Consider the following 18,296-nt stretch of genomic DNA (forward strand, 5'->3'; position numbering starts at 1 on the left):
TTCATGGGGTTGTTAGAGGATTAACTGAGGTAATATAAAGTGCTAACTGTACTAAATGTTTTATATATAAATGCTTGCTGCTTCTATTATTATTGTTGTTATTATTATCCCTTTGTTGCACTAAGATAATCTTGCATATTGGACCCTTTTGTTTTGGATATTTGAGACCTTTCTGTTTTGGATATTCTCGTGTTTGTGTTTGGGTTTTTCTCTGTCTGTATCCTAAAGGGATCCAACAACATGAACATTAGAGGAACGATTGTTTATCTAGTAATTTTGTGCCAGGGATCAGGCCTGCGGCAGAGTGCCTATGCTAATAAGTACCACTGAGTTCCCTTAGATATTATCTCAGTTAAGAGTGGAGCTCTGTGAAACATCCAAATTGCTTAAGGTTACTCTGACTTCTTTTAGCCCCTGATGCTTTCCTTCTATAGCTGATGAAGAAATGTTTGCACTCTCTAATAATAATACTTCTTCAGGGGCGCCTGGGTGGCGCAGTCGGTTAAGCGCCCTGCTTCAGCCAGGTCACGATCTCGCAGACCGTGAGTTCGAGCCCCGCGTCAGGCTCTGGGCTGATGTCTGGGAGCCTGGAACCTGTTTCCGATTCTGTGTCTCCCTCTCTCTCTGCCCCTCCCCCGTTCATGCTCTGTCTCTCTCTGTCCCAAAAATAAATAAAACACGTTGAAAAAAAAATGTTTAAAAAAAAAATAATACTTCTTCATAGCAGATGATCAACAAAGTTATTATGAAGTACTAATTGTAGAAATTCCAAATCTTAGAAGAATACTCTTAATGAAAATAATTTCAGTGAGATCCCCTTATTAAAGGGTATCCCTTGAATCTATGATTTTTTTCTAGCTGTACATTGTTTATTGTTTATTCTCAAAATAAATGTGAAAATCAATGCTGAACATTAAAAAGTCTGTGAATTTGGAACAGTGTTTTACAAATGCAAAACAATTACTAGTGTCACAGTGATTGATTTAGGGTAATTTTTAAGGATGTCTCTTTAATATAATGAATCTTTGGAATATATGTTTCAATGATATGCTTCCCCTTGCATCTTTTTGTCAGAAATTCTGGAGAAAGATTTAAAAAACACAAAAGGCCAAGACAAAAACTTACTAACTTTTATTTTATTTTTTTATTATTTTTGTAAATTTTTAATAGTTTATTTATTTTTGAGAGAGAGAGAACACACATAAGCAAGGGAGGGGCAGAGAAAGAGGGAGACACGGAACACAAAACAGGCTCCAGGCTCTGAGCTATTAGCACAGAGCCCTATGCAGTGCTCAAACCCACGAACTGTGAGATCATGACCTGAGCCGAAGTCGGCCACTTAACCGTACTGAGTCACCCAGGCGTCCCATGTTGTGTTTAAAAAAAAAATTTTTTTAGCATTTATTTGTTTTGAGAGACAGAGGGACAGAGCATGAGTGGGAAGGGGCAGAGAGAGAGAGGGAAACACAGAATCCAAAGCAGGCTCCAGGCTCTGAGCTGTCAGCACAGAGCCCGATGTGGGGCTTGAACGCAGGAACTGTCAGATGATGACCTGAGCCAAAATTGGCCGCTTAACCAACTGAGCTACCCAGGAGCCCCCTGTGTTTTGTTTTTAAATGATGGTTAAACCAAGGGTCAGTGTCAGGGTTCTGACAAATGATGTTTCAGAAATTAGAATTTAGTGTAGAGTTAATTTAGAATCAACCTTTGTTCAGGAAAGAAAACACCCAAAAACTATGATCACGAAAAGTGTTAGCATTGTTTCCCTTAAAGGCAAAAAGGATTGTTTTTAAATAATGGTTAAAAGATAGTAGGTGAGGGGCGCCTGAGTGGCTCAGTGGGTTAAGCGGCTGACTTCGGCTCAGGTCAGGATCTCACAGCTCGTGGGTTCCTCGAGTGTGCTTTGGATTTGTGTCTCCCTCTTTCTCTGCCCCTCACCTGCTTGTGCTCTATCTTTCTCTCTCTCTCAAAAAAAATAAATAAACGTTGAAAAAGAAAAAGATAGTAGGTGAAAATTTGACTAAAAGAAGTTCTTAGAGTTTTGGTAAAGTATAATAAAACTGGGAAGTCCTAGATAGACCCCTGTTAGACTAGCTTTGAATCACTCTCTTGCCCCATCCTAAATGCCTTCATTCTGAAATTGCATACCCCAAATCAAAGGAAGTATGGTTATGATATGGTTATTACTCAGGGATTTTCTCCTCTAACCAAAGGAGCTGCTAGTTATCAAGCGTCCTCATTTCTTTGACATGTGTACAGAAAGAAGTCTATGCATATTCCTCTTGCATATGGCTCTTAATTCTGAATTTTCTTGAAGGTTGATCATGAAAGCTAGACTAAAATAATTGATAGTACAGAATAAAAGATGATTTGCTCAGTACTTTCTGTCCATAGGGGAGTGAGTTCGCAGTGGGGCTAATCTGAAGGAAAAGTATGCAGGTGAAGGTAGGAGGGTGGTCTTCAGTGAGAAGTGTATCTGCAGGAAAGGGGCCAAGTTAATGAGGGGAACAGTGGAGGAGAGCCTAACCAAGGAAGGAACCTGTGTGGTGAGAGAGGCTGAAAGGAAAATATTGAACATTTTAATAAAATGTACACAATTGGAATTTGATTTTAAAATTCAGATAGAAAAAGTGAAAATACTGTGACAGACTCCTACTTAGTGCTAATGCTATTCCACCAATTATTGGAGCTTTAGACAAAATATTAAAGTGATTAAATCGCGTCTGACATCTGAGCAGTGTATTGAGTTATGTTATCCTTAGATTTTAGAGGTAGAAAGGATATTAGCGATTATTTACTCATAATCCATAATTTTGCAAAAGAGGAAACTGAAGCCTGGAAATGTTAATTATTTAGCCAGTCTCATACAGGGAGAGCTTCTTAACTCTAAGTTAGGATGGTTCATTTCTTCTGTTTTGGGAATTTCCCTACCCTCAATGGCTCCTTTCATTTTCTGGAATTATATCTGAAGGAGGAAACAAGTAACAGAAGCAGCGTATTTGCCAATGAAATATAGGCCTTGGACTGTCCTTGTGAATCCTAAACCTTACAATGAAAAAAATTAGCATATTAGAGTAATTTAGTATAGGTGGGGTTAATGCCTCTTAGTTTGATTTTCTTCTCTTCACATAGGTATGATTTATAATCAATGCACTTTTAGTATTGTCGCACTCTAGAAATGCAAAGGAATTTTTCCTGGTGCATATTAGATCAGTAGTTCTTAACTTCAGGGTCCTGAGATGATCATTTAAGAGATATATTTCAAATAACTTAGAAAGAATGCTTATAGGATGGTTTAGTCCTGTGTTTTATATACAAATATGTATAATAGGTTATTCCTAGTATAACTCATTAGCATAGCATTAACATACTCTCTTCAGAGGGAAGAAGGAATGATATAACATGATTAATTAGATGGAGGAAGTTAACACCTAAATTTTAGTTGGAAGCGAACCACCTTTGTTTGTGTTCCACTAATTATAATGGCGATTGCATAGTGCTTGCTTCAGCAGCACATATACTATAATGGCGATTACATATTATTTTAGTACTTTGCTTTTACTCTCCCCCAGGTTTATGGGGCATCATCAGAATTTGGTATGATCATGGGAGTGTGTTCGAATAATGATCATCAAACTTCGTAAATGAAGGAAGAAAATAAATGCAAATTGTTGTATTGGATTTGTTATATAAAGATGAAACTTAGTAAAGAATTGCCCTGCCAGATGTCCTTTCAGTTGGCACACACAGTTGATGGAGCCAATAATCTGTACTTCATATACAATTTTCCCATAAAGTCTTGAAAAGGGCTCTGTCTTGCATAGGTAAACATTCTTTGTTTTTCTTTAGTGTAACGAATTCCTTCTCTACATCACTTACTTCACAATTTCTTGCACTTAGTGACAACACAAGGCTGAAAAAACCAATGAAAGGACAAAAAAAAAAGAGGAAGAATAGCAGCAGTGGCCCCGAAGGTGTGTGAGGGTGGGTAGAGGGTAGAACACGAGGGATGGAATACTGGGGACAGGAATGTAGGGAGAAGGGACTGAAATGAAAAGTCCTGTATGGGGAATGCAGGAAGAGGAGTGGGAAATCCCAGAAGCATATGGAAGGAGGAAGACAACCGACCTCATACTTTACACCATGAGAGGTATTTCCTTTGATCTGTTTTTTGGTGATTTAACTGGTTCAGCACAATCTTCTCTTCCATAGATTCAGTTTTTAAAAATTGTTTTAGAACTATTATATTTCTGTAGCCTAAAAATAAGGATTTTTTAAAAACCACTACAATGTAAAAAATTGGTATGATTTTTCTCTATTGTTCCTTTGTTCCTTTAGTTGATGGAAGCTCATGCCAGCAGGGACAGAGTCATAAAAAATTGTATAGCTCAGACCTCAGCAGTAGTAAAACACCTCCGAGAAGAGAGAGAAAAGAATTTGGATGATTTAACGTTATTAAAGCAACTTAGGAAAGAACAGACAAAGGTAAGTTGAATAAGCTTTAAATTTCTGAGCAAAAGATTTTCAAAATAGCTGTCAAAATAAATTTAGCTATCAAAATAAAGACAATTTTTTAACACCTTATTTATTTGTTGAGAGAGAGAAAGCATAAGCAGGGGAGGGGCAGAGAGAGAGAGAGTGACAGGATCTGAAGCAGACTCTGTACTGACAGCTCAGAACCTGGAGCCTACATCATACTCTGTGTGTCCCTCTCTCTGCCCCTCCCCTACTCACTCTCTGTCTCGTTCTCTCTCTCAAAAACAAATAAATGTTATAAAAAAAAAAAGAAAAAAGAAAAAGAAATGGTCATTACTTTAAAAAAAAAAGGACCAGGGACGCCTGGGTGGCTCAGTCGGTTGAGTGTCCGACTTCAGCTCAGGTCATGATCTCACAGCTCATGAGTTCGAGCCCCGCATCAGGCTCTGTGCTGACAGCTTGGAGCCTGGAGCTTGCTTCGGATTCTGTGTCTCCCTCTCTCTCTGCCCCTAACCATCTCGCATCCTGTCTCTGTCTCTCAAAAATAAATAAACATTAAAAAAAAAAAAAAGGGACCAGATTAATACTTCATTTTTAGTGGGCTTAATTTTATTACATTTAGAAATTAGTTGGTATGTTAATTTGCATTTCATGAATATATGCAGTGTAGTAGCTTTAGCTTAAAGAAACGTAATCATATTTTCTTTCCATTTTTTTTATATAGTATACTGTTAAATATAACAAAGGATATCCTTATATATAAAAGGATTAACACAGACCAACACCACATCAGAAAATCTAGGGAAATCATATCTGTATCTATGTTTAAAGGCTTGACTTAAGAATAAACTTTTTTAGGGGCACCTGGGTGGCTTAGTCGGTTGGGCGTCCATCTTTGGCTCAGGTCATGATCTTGTGGTTGGTGGGTTCGGCCCCATGTCAGGCTCTGTGCTGACGGCTCAGAGCCTGAAGCCTGCTTCAAATTCTGTGTCTCCTCCTCTCTTTGCCCCTCCCATGTTCATGCTCTGTCTCGCTCTGTCTCTCAATAATAAATACATGTAAAAAAAAAAAAAAAAGAATAAACTTTTTTAATGTATTTACATTTTGAGAATATTTACTTCTGGTTTCGTCTGTAGAAATTTGCCGAAATGCAATACAAATATTTTCAGAATACTACTCTCTTTAGCTATAAAAGTATAGTATTATTTGAATATAACCAGGTACACTAGAACCACATTATAATTTATTTCCCTACACAAAGAAGTTACTATGGATCTTTGGTTCTTTTTGGATACTTTTTTGTTTCCACTTCATTTCCCAGCCTTGCAGTTTTCACTTTTAAGAAAACAGCAAGTGTCCACTGAGTGATATGTCAGAGGAAGCCTTTTTTCCTCAAAGTCAGCTGTAATGCAGATAGGGTGTGCACCTCAGAGTATAAGAAATGGAACAGGACTGTTCCTTTATAGCCCTTAATGGTGACATGTCAAGAAAACATTTGAAATGTGTGCCATATTTTATTAAGTGCAACTCATTGCTGTCTTCTTTTGTGGGGAGCTGCTTAAAGAGTGACTTTTTATTTTGATATAATTTCAAACTTACGGTAAAGTTGCAATAGTACGGGGAACTCACTTATACCCTTTACCTATATTCACCTATTGTTTGCATTTTGCCCCACCTGCTTTGAGATACATTGTCTCCACCCTCCCCTCCTTCTGCCTCCTCCTTCCCTCCTTTCCTGTTTCCTCCCCTTTCTACCTCACATAGGCATTTTTATTTACTGAATCATTTGGCGAGAATGTTGGGTACAATGTTCCTTTGCTCCTTACATACGTTGGTGATTTCCTAAGAAGAAGGGCTTTTTCCTATATGACCACTGAGCAATTATCAAAATTATGTCTGTATTTCAAGGTAGCACAGTAGGTGACTTGCTGACTGGGTGACTGAAAATCCAGTATGGGACAAAATTGTGTTTTTCATTACTGAACAGTCATGAGGTCTGCCCTTTGTTTAGTAGATGTAGCCAAGCTTTGAAAAGGGGACCTTACCATCACTCTCAAGCCTATATTCTTGTAGCTGCCCGCAGGTGAGTGTGTGCACTTGCTCAGTCATCCCAGGGCTGCACCATGTCTTACTGGAATCAACCACCGTCTTCATGGCTCTCTTTGTTCATGACGACTGCTTCAGTCCTGTATTCCACACCTGCTCATTCATCTGGCAGTGGTGGGGTCCTCAGAGAGTGAACTTAATGCTGTAATGATCATCTTAGTCATTGTTTATGAAGGCTTGTAGATAATTTCTATAAAGCTGGTTAAAATCTAGTTATTTTGGATTTTGTATTTCAACAGACTCTTGAAGGTTTTGACAAAGAAAACTACAGGGCAGGGCTATTATATCAGAAACTGAAAACTCACTATTTGCAAATTACATCAGACAAACACTACAATTACTCCTGTTAGTGGAGAGCAAAGTTCAGAACCACTGAGTCCTTGGGAGTGATTTGTTACATAATTGATCCACCCTCATCTCTGCCCTTCAGCCTCTAGGGCCCAGAGAAAATCACCAGGATGACCATTGCAAGGAGTAGTTTTAGAAACCAGTCAGCAAGTTACAAAAGGTAGCTTTCTAGTCAGATACTGTGTAGGACTAGAGGGTGACTGTGAATAGTACTTAACCAAATAAGAAAGCTTGAATTTTTTTTAATTTTCAAGCTTTCTTCATTTTCATGAAGATTATGGAATCAGAAAGAGAACTCTTAAAGATGTTCCAGGTCTACCTCTTCATTTTTTTGAATGAGAGAACTGCAACTCAGGTACTAACTGATATCCCCAGCTAGTAAGTGGTAGAGCTGGGACTTTAACCCATGTCTTCTGACTCTGGATTCAGTGCTTTTACATTAAACTGTGACTGATAGTCAAATTCTGACTACTGTAGAGAACATACTTTATTCATATGCAGAGATGCCGGTCTAAAAGTCCCCAGTTCTTTCCCTGAGTCCTTAACTCAGAAAAAGCACATTCCTTGCTGGAACTGTGTAACTGCTGTCACCTATTGTCACCTATTCAAACTTCCTTTGAAAGGAAGTGTACCTGTTTAAGACCTAGAGCCTCAAAACAACCATCTCTCAGGGAGCATTTTGTTGGTGGCACTGAAATTGTATTAGAAGTTGGTTGTAATATCTGAAGCATTCAAGAATAGAGAAAACATGGGTTATAAAGGCAGGTGGCCCTAATGAAATGAATCTCTTCTACCACTTGGTGGCTTTGTAAACTTGTAAATTAATTGCTCTGAAATAATCTGATTTTTGGTTTGTAAAATGTAGTTGAGATTTCTTTATTTTTAGAGATGAGGATTAAATGATATCGTGTGTGTAAGAGCCAGCATATTACCTAATGTACTTAGTAGTTGTTTTCCTTTCCTTTTTGAGACTCTGGGACCCCATATTTTTTTACATTAATCCTCCTTACAATATCTTGGAACCATTGGTTTCTACTTTTTGTTTAATCACTACTTACGGGGGTAGGGGAGGAGGAGTATGCAAATCCTCTGTAGCAGTGGCATTCTCTTTTTGGAAGTTGTAATTTTTCAGAGATTTTCTTATATATTGTGAAAATCTGCCTCCCTGTAGCATGTGATTATTGCTCCTTAATCTTCACTCTGCAAGTATGTAGGAGAAGTCTAAACCCATTTCTCCGTGACCTGCCTGTAAATATTTGCGAGCAGTTATGAAGACTGTCCTAGTGGAATGTCGTGACCCTGTTTTTTGATTGAGTTTACTTCTTTGGCACTCAGTCCAGGCTTTGACAGAGCAGTGAATCTTCAATAATTTCTGGTCCATGTAGCTGATTAAAATCTGAGGTTGCTTTGATGTCAGCAGATGGGCTTCTTCAGGCTCGTTACTACTTTACAGAACAAGACTGGTTGTCAGAAATGCAGTCCTTCCTCTCATTCTAGTTTCAGTCCTATGTACCTGACTATACTCTGACACCAGTTCTGAGTCTAGCAGAGGACTTTACAAGGAGCCATTGGATCAGTACTAAGTTCCTATCTTACTAGTGTTACATGCACATTGCTTAAACATCCTGCCTGAACTCTGCTCCTAACTGGTCAGGTTCATTGGCTTGGGTCCCTGACTCATGGTTGCCTAGATCTTGTCTGGCTGGCTCTCTGGTATTTTGTTCCCAAATCTCCTGGCTTGAGTCTTAACTTTGGCCTGAGGAAATCATCCTGGTTTTAACCTCTTGGCTGCTTCAATCTGTAGTTCATGCTTTTTGTCCCAATTTTCCTGAATAGTTTCAAGCCTTCTTCCTGGAACTAGCAAGCTTCTTTCAAGTTTCTCCCACTAGAAGTGACTAGGAGTATGATGCCCACCCCCCCCACCCCCCGCCTCCATCTGGGCCTGGCAATGGAATTGGCTACTTTTCTGATAGAGTAATTAGGTTGGCAGTTATCAGGAAAGTTAGAAAGATGTAGCATTAGTATCAGACCTCTGGCTGTATGCTCAAGGTGTGGAAAACTCATGCCTTTCTAGATCATTTGGGCCTTAGATATTCCCCTTCTTTCTCTGTTTTTCTTCTTGATTCTTTTTTCTTTATCCAAATCAGGTTGCCACCTCCTTCTTTTTATTCCTCTGTGCTGTCTTTGTAAATCTGTATTATAGGATCAATAACTAGAACTAGAATTATTGAGTTCAAGGACATGTGAATTTATGTTTTTATAAATCTTACCAAATTGCCCTCCATAGAGGTTGCAACAATATATACTCCTACTAAAAATGTGTATGAGGGGCGCCTGGGTGGCGCAGTCGGTTAAGCGTCCGACTTCAGCCAGGTCACGATCTCGCGGTCTGTGAGTTCGAGCCCCGCGTCGGGCTCTGGGCTGATGGCTCGGAGCCTGGAGCCTGTTTCCGATTCTGTGTCTCCCTCTCTCTCTGCCCCTCCCTCGTTCATGCTCTGTCTCTCTCTGTCCCAAATAAATAAATAAACGTTGAAAAAAAAAATTTAAAAAAAAAAAAAAAAAAAATGTGTATGAGTGTATCTTTTTCCATACTCTCACTAGTAGTAGGTTTTATCAGAGGTACTCATTTTTGAAAATTTTTGTCATATTATGGCTTGATTTGCATTTTTTTATACATTACTAATATTCTATATTTAAAAAATGTTTATTGGCCATTTGTGTTCCTATTGTGAACTACCTGGACATTTGATTTTTTTTTTTTTTTTTTTGGAGCTCTCAAGGTGAGGGGCACCTGGGTGGCTCAGTCTGTTAAGCACCCAACTCTTGATTTCCACTCAGGTCATGATCTCACGATTTGTGAGTTTGAGCTCCACATTCAGCTCTGTGCTGACAGCATGGAGTCTGCTTGGGATTCTCTCTCTGCCCCTTCCCTGCTCGAACTTTCTCTCTCTCTCTCTCTCTCTCAAAATAAACAAATAAACTTAAAATAAAGCTCTCAAGGTGATTGTAATATGCTTGAGAACCACGACTTAACAAGATTTAATAGCAGATTAGATACCAGAAGAATGGGCTGTGTCCAAGATCTAGCCCAGGTGATACCATTAACGAAGAATGGAGGAGCAGTAGCTGCTTTTATTAGGAAACTATAAATAGAATTTGGTTTTAGTTCTTCAATTTGAATTTTTATAACTCCAACTTTTTTTTTTCTTTTTTACAGTTGAAATGGATGCAGTCAGAACTGAATGTTGAAGAAGTTGTAAATGACAGGAGCTGGAAGGTATTAAATAATGCTGTCTTGGAGGGAACTATGAGGGAAACTGAACTAGCAAAGGGAAACCAAGGGAGGGGGGCAAGGAGAAGGAGTCCCTTAGGGCTCTCAAGAAGAATAGACATCCTTTATTTATAAGCAGCTGAAAGTTTTAACTTTGAGAAGGGTGCAGTTGGCATCCAAAAATAGCCACCGTATAAAAATCAACTTTATAGTCGTATGGTAGTTTTAATGACATGTCATGGTAACAATTGGAGACATTTTGTATGTTAACTAATACTAATAATGGGCATATTTGTTATTTAGGGTTATTACTAGTTAACTCAGAACCTTCAATGGCCTTATTTGTTATCAGCCTTTTTGAGGCCCATTGGTTTGCATAAATGTTTATATCATTAGCTACCCTTCACAGTGACTTGCTTTCTGACATACCTGATCATGAAACTTATTTGTACATAACTTTACTGATACCTGATAATAGAGCTTTTTATGGCTGCTAGGTTCACATGTTCCTTATTGCTGCCTGCACAGTTCTGAATAGGAATGAGATTGGAGAACCAGGATTCGAGGACTTTACTTGTAATCAAAAAATCACAAAATGCTGACTTCAGTTGTATGAAATGGTATATCTATATACCCTTCTCTAAAATTTTAAAGATTTCCAAAGGGAAAAATCTATGAAATCTGAAAGAATGAGCTGAAAATTCTGTTTTATCCTTTGGAATTAAGCAATGGAATGAGGTTAAACACAGAGAGACATTAACTGAACCCAAACTAGAATGTACCAACTTGTAGAGCTGTGAATAAATTGCAAAATACAAATTGATTTTCTTTGCTATATCATTTTTCTTTATTTTGTCCTCTTTGACAAGATTTCCTATTCTTGCTCTTTCTACTAACATGAGAAGGTGTTTGCTACTTGAAAGATTTTGGCGATATTTGTCCATTTATGTTCTACAGAGAGATAATATTTAGTCTTGGGATGGGATAGGGGAGGGGTACAATGAATATCTGATTTGAAAAACTCAGTGGAGAGGTTGGTATATGTCAAATGTAGTGGGAAGAGTGAAGCATTTTTAGATTTGATACTAGTTTTAAAGAAAATATACTCCATCCAGTCTGCAAAAACCCAAGTTGTCTACTTGATTTTAAAAAAAGAAAATGTAAGCTGTGGTTCAGTAAGCCAGCAAAAGTTACGAAGGCATTTAGGAAAAATATTTGGAGAAGCTTGGCCAAGTCATACATGTCCCAAATATTGTCCCAAGGCCACTAATCTAAAGCCTCGCCTGGTTTGAGCATTGAGAACTTGAGGGAAATGTCAGGACTGGTAACTGACAAGAGATGAACTGTAAGACGAAAGGGCCAGAGAGAGTATATTTAATTTCTGCATTTTTTTTTCTTTTATTTGTGAGTTAACACATATCAAAGAGGATATAACATGTAGAATGTAAGGAATATTAATAAAATGAACACTCGTGTATCTTCCACCCAGCTTAAGAGATTGAATAATACCAGTACCATGAAATCTCCCTATGTAGACTTTTCTTTTATTTTTATGGTAGTCCACAGTGGCCAATATAGGTTGTTGTGTGTGTGTGTGTGTGTGTGTGTGTGTGTGTGTGTGTGTGTGTGTGTATGTGTTTTAACCTTAAAAATGATTTGTTCCTTGGGGCGCCTGGGTGGCTCATTCGGTTAAGCGGCCGACTTCGGCTCAGGTCATGATCTCTCAGTCCGTGAGTTCGAGCCCCGCGTCGGGCTCTGTGCTGACAGCTCAGAGCCTGGAGCCTGTTTCAGATTCTGTGTCTCCCTCTCTCTGACCCTCCCCTGTTCATGCTCTGTCTCTCTCTGTCTCAAAAATAAATAAAAGTTAAAAAAAAAATTAAAAAAAAATGATTTGTTCCTTATGTCATTGAAGTATGAAGGTAAATTCTAAGAAGAAATTCTTTTAGATTTTTGTAATTTTTTATTTGGACACAAAATTTTTAGACATGATTAAATATTTTTAAATATTAAAGGATATATGGTAAAAATTCTACCTCTCATTCCTCCCTTTCAGCCACCTCCTTTCCTTTCCTTCTAAAAGGATGGTATTTACTTTTAGATATTTGCACAATTCTAAATTTATGTATGTATATACACACACACACATTTTCCTGTTTGTTGCATATATAGAGGTGTTACTGTCCATACTTTTTTTTTCCTTAATATATCTTGGAGATCTTTTCAAATCAGAACATACAGAGCTTCCTTATTCTTTTTATATTTGCATTATATTCCATTGAATGGCTATACTAAAATTTTTATTTAACACAGCCCCATATTGACAGGCACTGAATATAGAATCTTCTCTTAACATTTATGATACATAATTTGTTTAGGTTTTTAGAAAGAAAGTTAAATAGGGGCGCCTGGGTGGCTCAGTCGGTTAAGCGTCCGACTTCGGCCTAGGTCATGATCTCGCGATTCGTGAGTTTGAGCCTCACATCGAGCTCTGTGCTGACAGCTCAGAGCCTGGAGCCTGCTTCAGATTCTGTGTCTCCCTCTCTCTCTGCCCCTCCCCTGCTCATGCTCTGTCTCTCTCTGTCATTCAAAAGTAAATAAATGTTAAAAAAAAGTTTTTAAAAAAGAAAGCGAGTTAAATAGATCAAACATTTTATAAATTTACATAGTTTAGCAAAAGATTGATTTCCCTTTAAGTATACCTACTTGTGAGAAGGATCTGGTACTCTTTTAGAAAATCACAGCAGATATCTAAATAAAATCTACATTATAAAAAGGAAAAAAGCTTTATCATAAACTTATTTTTAGATATTTTTGTTTAACTGCACAAAATATGTCCAGCATATGGAATGAAAATGTTTGCTAGTTACTATTACTCAATAAGCTAGCTTGTGATGATTTTTTACTTGAATAATAGGAATTTTATTAAAAAGCTAAAATTGTCTTATAAATGGACATCAAAACCTTCTGTATTTTTAGCACCTATAAGTTAGTTTGAACTGCTGAGGAAACTTCTCTGTTCCCTAAATCTGTTGACCTGGGATAAAAATGGTTTTGTCCTCCTGAGACATGCTAAATTTAATTTAGTTCCAGGCTTGATTTATACAAGATGGCTCAATGACCTTTGTTTCTGTTTAAATATTTTAGGTGTTTAATGAACGCTGCCGAATTCACTTCAAGCCTCCAAAGAATGAATAAAAAGATACTTTTTTATAAAAGGACCGGGACATCTCATAAGAGCTAAGCATGACAGATATCAACAAGGTGGGCTTCCTAGGATGATTTCTGAGCCAACAGTCCAAGACCTTTTGTTGATTTCAGCCCCACTTAGCCAAGACCTTAAGTACAAATAATTCTGATAATTATGGAAAAATCAACTGCTATTTTATACTGATTCTGTAAAAAAAAAAAAAAAATGTTTTGTAACTATTAAAATAATTTTCTGACTCAGTGTACATATTTATTTGATTGTTTTCCAAGTTGAGATCATAAGTTCTTAGAATTTAAATACGGTTTCAGTGTCTATTTTATTTGTATTATACCTTTTTGATTTTTATAAATTTATTGGCAAGAATATGGACCTTTTTTGGTCACTGATAATTTTATCCTTTTATTTATGTTTGTGGGGTTTATTGCTCCCATTAAGTAAGAGGGCAATATTATAAGCTGGAAACTGTCCAAAGAAACTTTCTTTTGATACCTTAACTTGTTTTCATATGCAAAAACTAATTTTGGGTGGAATTTTCCTGGAGACAATATTTCTATGGATAATGAAAACCGTAAAATAAATCTGGGAAAGGCAGAGGAGGTCTTGCATGATAGTATTCAAATGAGTCAGTAAACCTGTCATTGTAGAATTCAGTCATTGCAGGAAAAGCACTTTCTAGTACAGGATGACTTTATTAGTTTTCTGTTGCTGCTTAACAAATTACCACAGTTTAGCAGTGTAAAATCACATACTGTTTATCTGTTTACAGTTCTGTAGGTCACAAGTCCAGGACTGGGTTCTCTGCTTGGGGTCACATAGGCTGAAATCAAGTCAGGTAGGCTGGGCTCTTGTTTGGCGCCTCTACAGAGAGAATGTGTTTCTAGGCTTATTCAGTTTGTTGGCAGAATTCAGATCCTTGTGGGTGTAGGACTCAGGTCCCCATTTCCTTGCTATTATCATAGGCCACTCTAAGTTCCTAGAAACTACCCACATTTTTTGGCACATGGTCCACTCCTTCTAGCTAGCAATAGTGCATTGAATTCTTCTCATTCTTGGAATCTGACTTCCTGTTTTGCTATAAACCAGACAAATTCTGCTTTCAAAAGGTCTATGTGATTAGATTAGGCTTGCTCTGACAATCTTTTGACCCAAAGTCAAATGATTATAGCCTTAATCATACCTGCAAATCCTTTTTGCCAAGTAAGGTAACATCACAGATGTAATATCTGATGTTCACAGTCTTAAAGGATTAGAGTGGGACATCTTGGAGAGCTATTTTAGGATTCTGCCTACCATAATGATTTAAACAAGCCATCTGGCTCTGGTACAGTTAGATTGACCAACTGGGTTGTAGGTAGGCATGTGTGTTGTGTGTGTGGACCCTCATCAGATTATGCATTTAGAAGTGAGCAATAAAGGCATAGAGTGCTCACCGTTCTTTCAACAGATCTTTTGAGCACTTACTGTGTAGGTCAGATACCATCTTAAGTGTTGGGGATATTAATAAAATCCACTTTTGTGGAGATTATAATCTAGTCTCCTTAATAAGGAAAAGTGTCTTAGGACCAGCAGTATAAAAGATTTTCTATAGGACTTAAAGTGAATGGTGCCTGACAGAAAGCTGATGTTTAATTTTTTTTTCGTGCATTTATATCTTTCAATTGAAAGGACACATGCCAGAAAAAAAAGTAAGGTTCAATAAAGATCTTCCTGATGCTCAGGAAGGAATTGAAAAACAATCCCTGGAAAGGATTCATAACAGCTTTTTCAGAAGTTCAGGTCTGCTAAAATACTACCTAGCTAATCCAATTATGTTACTAGGATGCCTGAATAATTCCAATGTAACATGAAAAATGTGCGGTTATGGCAATGAGTGACTTTTAGTATAATGAATATTAATATATTTAGTTTGTGGTGAATGAGATTTAAAGCCTCAAATATAAAGAGAAAGGGATAGCACACTGTTCTTGAAAGTTGATTTGCCTGCTGAAACAGTGTCTTGCATATAATTGCTGCCTTAATAATAGTTGATTTTGTTGGCTTGAAGGGTAGATAGGATTTAGCTAGAGGGAGAGGGAGAAGAAATGGAGTGCAAAAGTTCAGAGATGAGTTTGACTCTTTCTTGGCAGGACTAGCCATAGAAGAAACACCAATGGTAATCTACTTTAACAAGTATTTGAGTGTCTCACATATTCTAGGCACTGTTAGCCAGTACTAATACATCACTAGAAAAAACATAAAAAATGCCCGCTCTTAAGGAACTTACATGTGTTGAAGGGAGACAGACAATAGTAAAGAAGTAAATTATATAGTTTGCTAAAAGGTGATAAAGCTACATACCAAAAAAAGAGAATCTGGAAGGGGGAGGGGAGAGTGGGTGGCAAATGACTGATTTCAGCTGATTAGAGAATATTATAATGCCTTTGTCTTTGAAAAGCTGATTTAAATAGAGACTGAAACATACCAAGTAAGTGCGGTAATAAAAAGGAAGTTTTCTAATAAGTTATTCTCTCTCTTTTTTAAGTAAGCTCTGTACCAAGCGTGGGGCTCAGACTCATAATACCAAGATCAAGAGCCATATGCTCTACCAACTGAGGCAGTCAGGTGCTCTGCTCATTCTCTCTTTTAAGTTGTGCTTCAAAGATAACTGGTTTGGGAAATGGTATGATAATGTACCCAGTGCTACTGCAGTAGTCTCTGCTTGTGTGCCGTCCTACCTATTTAAGACCATGCAGGGATAAACAGGGATAAAACATTAGTTCAACATGTGATCTCATTTCAAATCAAGAAAAATGAATATTCTGCCTAGAGTTATGTGAGCATCAAATGTTAGCGATTACTTAGGTTACTCCTAATTTCTGTGTGGACTTAGCCTACTAGTTAAGCCTTGATTGTCTCTTAGGAAAAAAAAAAAACAACAACAAAACACTGCTTATATACTTGAGCGTGAATATTGAAGAATAAAGAAAATAGTCAAAAAGTGACTACTGATAGCGACAGCGTTTCTAGAAGAAGCCTAATTTACCCAACAGCATTATTTTGGGGGAGGAAACACAACATGTTAATGAGGTTTAAGCCAAGATAGCTCCCAGCTTCTGAATGCAGTGGCCAGCTGAGAGTAATCCCTGTAAAAAGGAAGAGGACTTAGCCTAGGTGAATTTGTGGATCTCCTGATGCATTAAGAAAGGGCAGCAATTCCACTGGTACTTAAAGATAGTTGCTGTAGATGGAGTGGTTTTTCCACTCCAATTTTAAAAACTGGCAGGCAAAATTTGACTCCTGCTTAAAATTCTTCAGTGGCTTCTCCCCAAGGATAAGTACCAAGTTCTTAAAATGGCTTTTGAAGTCCTTTGTGCTCTGGCTCCTGCTTACCTCTAACCTCATCCCTCTCTACAATGCACTTTATTCCCCAACTACTTCTGTTTCCAGAAAAGACCTAGTGTTACCTCAGAACTTCAGCACATGCACTCTTTTCCCTGGCCAACTTCTACCCATGCTTCATGTCTCAGCTATCGCTTCTTTCAGGAAGCCTTTTCTGACCTCTCAAATACAACTTAGGAGTCCTTATTATGTGCTCCCATGATAAACACCTCTATCATGATCTTTATCATGCTCTTCAATTGCTGGTTTACCTCTACCCCACCAGTTTTTGAGGGCTGGTGCTGTGGAGTATTCCGTGCTTGGGATAATTAGGCCTGAGACACTGCTAGTTTTCTACCCTACATCCATTTTCCTCTTCCTGATCAATAAAATCCTGATTTTGTCTGTAGCGGCAGTGTGCCCAGTTTCCCTTGCAGCCCCAGATAGCAGTGAGGTGGTTTTTGATTTATAAGCAGAAGACTGTTGGGGTATTTTTGGGAAACTTTCCTGATACAGGCATTGTCCTTTCTTCCTTTTCCCTGGAGTATGGTTAGGGTTCCTAGAAATAAGAAGGATGAGGGCTGTTTGCTCATGGTGGTGATGAACATGAAGATAAAAACCACGTGTTGAGGATGGCTGAACCGAAAGACAGAAGGAGACTGGATCCTTGATGGCATTGTGGCTTGCCATACCAGCCCTAGGCTATCTGTCTCCAAACTTGTTATTAAGTGAGGGCAGGAATTTGTAGTTTATTCGTTCAGGGCTATATCAAGAGTGGTTAGCTTATTTGGTTAAGCCTTTATGTTTAGGATTCTGTTACATGGAGCCAAATGCAGCCCATAAGTGATATGTTCAATGAACGAACAGTATACTACTTACTAATAATAGCTCATTTGTTCATTGCTTACTACAGATTAGGCATCATTTTAAGTATTTTACATGATTGTCATATTTAGGAGATGAACTTTGGGAGATTCTAATAGGGAAAGGCTAGAGAAGACCAGGCTCTATATGAAGGAATGGCCAGAAGTGTGGGAAGGAATTTTGGGGAAATTCATCTTCTTTCCATAAGAAGAGTGCCTTAACATTAAGAGCTAATCCAACCAGGACCTATTCATTACCTCCTAATGATTTGGGTCAGATCTCATTTAAATATTGCAACACATAAATGCAGGTTTGTTTGGGTTTTTTTCCTTCCTTCCTTCCTTTTTTTTTTTTTTTTGCACAATTGTTAAACCTACATTAAATCCCCCCCCTCCCCCCTCCTAATCAATCATGCCTTACTTCTCTAAGGACAAAATATTCCTGTCTGTCTGTCCATCCATCCATCCATTCCTCCATCCATACGTTTGCCATGTGGATCAGATACCAGCTACACCACAGCCCATTCTAAGGGAGACTCTGGTCCACAGCTCTTACTGAAAAACCCCTCTTTGTAGCCAATTTTACACTATGCTGATTCCACCAGGGCTGCACAACTGCCCAAGAACTGCCAAGCCTTAAGTTGGGCCAGTGTCTGAAGACATGTCC

The 18,296-nt window shown here is 38.0% G+C and overlaps 1 protein-coding gene across 2 annotated transcripts in view; it reads left to right on the forward strand.

Moving 5' to 3' along the window:
• Positions 1 to 18,296, forward strand: part of MIX23 (mitochondrial matrix import factor 23) — a 42,078-nt gene that overhangs the window by 12,899 nt on the left and 10,883 nt on the right. Inside the window, exons 3-6 of one of the 2 annotated variants that reach the window (XR_015240275.1) lie at positions 4,339 to 4,485; positions 10,148 to 10,207; positions 13,346 to 13,462; positions 14,176 to 14,241. Coding sequence is in view for 1 of the 2 variants with exons in the window: in XM_025913715.2 (XP_025769500.1) it covers positions 4,339 to 4,485; positions 10,148 to 10,207; positions 13,346 to 13,396 (258 nt within the window). In the remaining variant the exon portion in view is untranslated. Of the gene's footprint in view, positions 1 to 4,338; positions 4,486 to 10,147; positions 10,208 to 13,345; positions 13,654 to 14,175; positions 14,242 to 18,296 lie in introns of those variants that run through there. The other variant, XM_025913715.2, reaches the window with a different exon arrangement.

This window comes from Puma concolor, chromosome C2, assembly GCF_028749965.1.
Source record: "Puma concolor isolate L17-30 chromosome C2, mPumCon1.1.hap2, whole genome shotgun sequence".
In the NCBI taxonomy this organism is placed as follows: domain Eukaryota; kingdom Metazoa; phylum Chordata; class Mammalia; order Carnivora; family Felidae; genus Puma; species Puma concolor.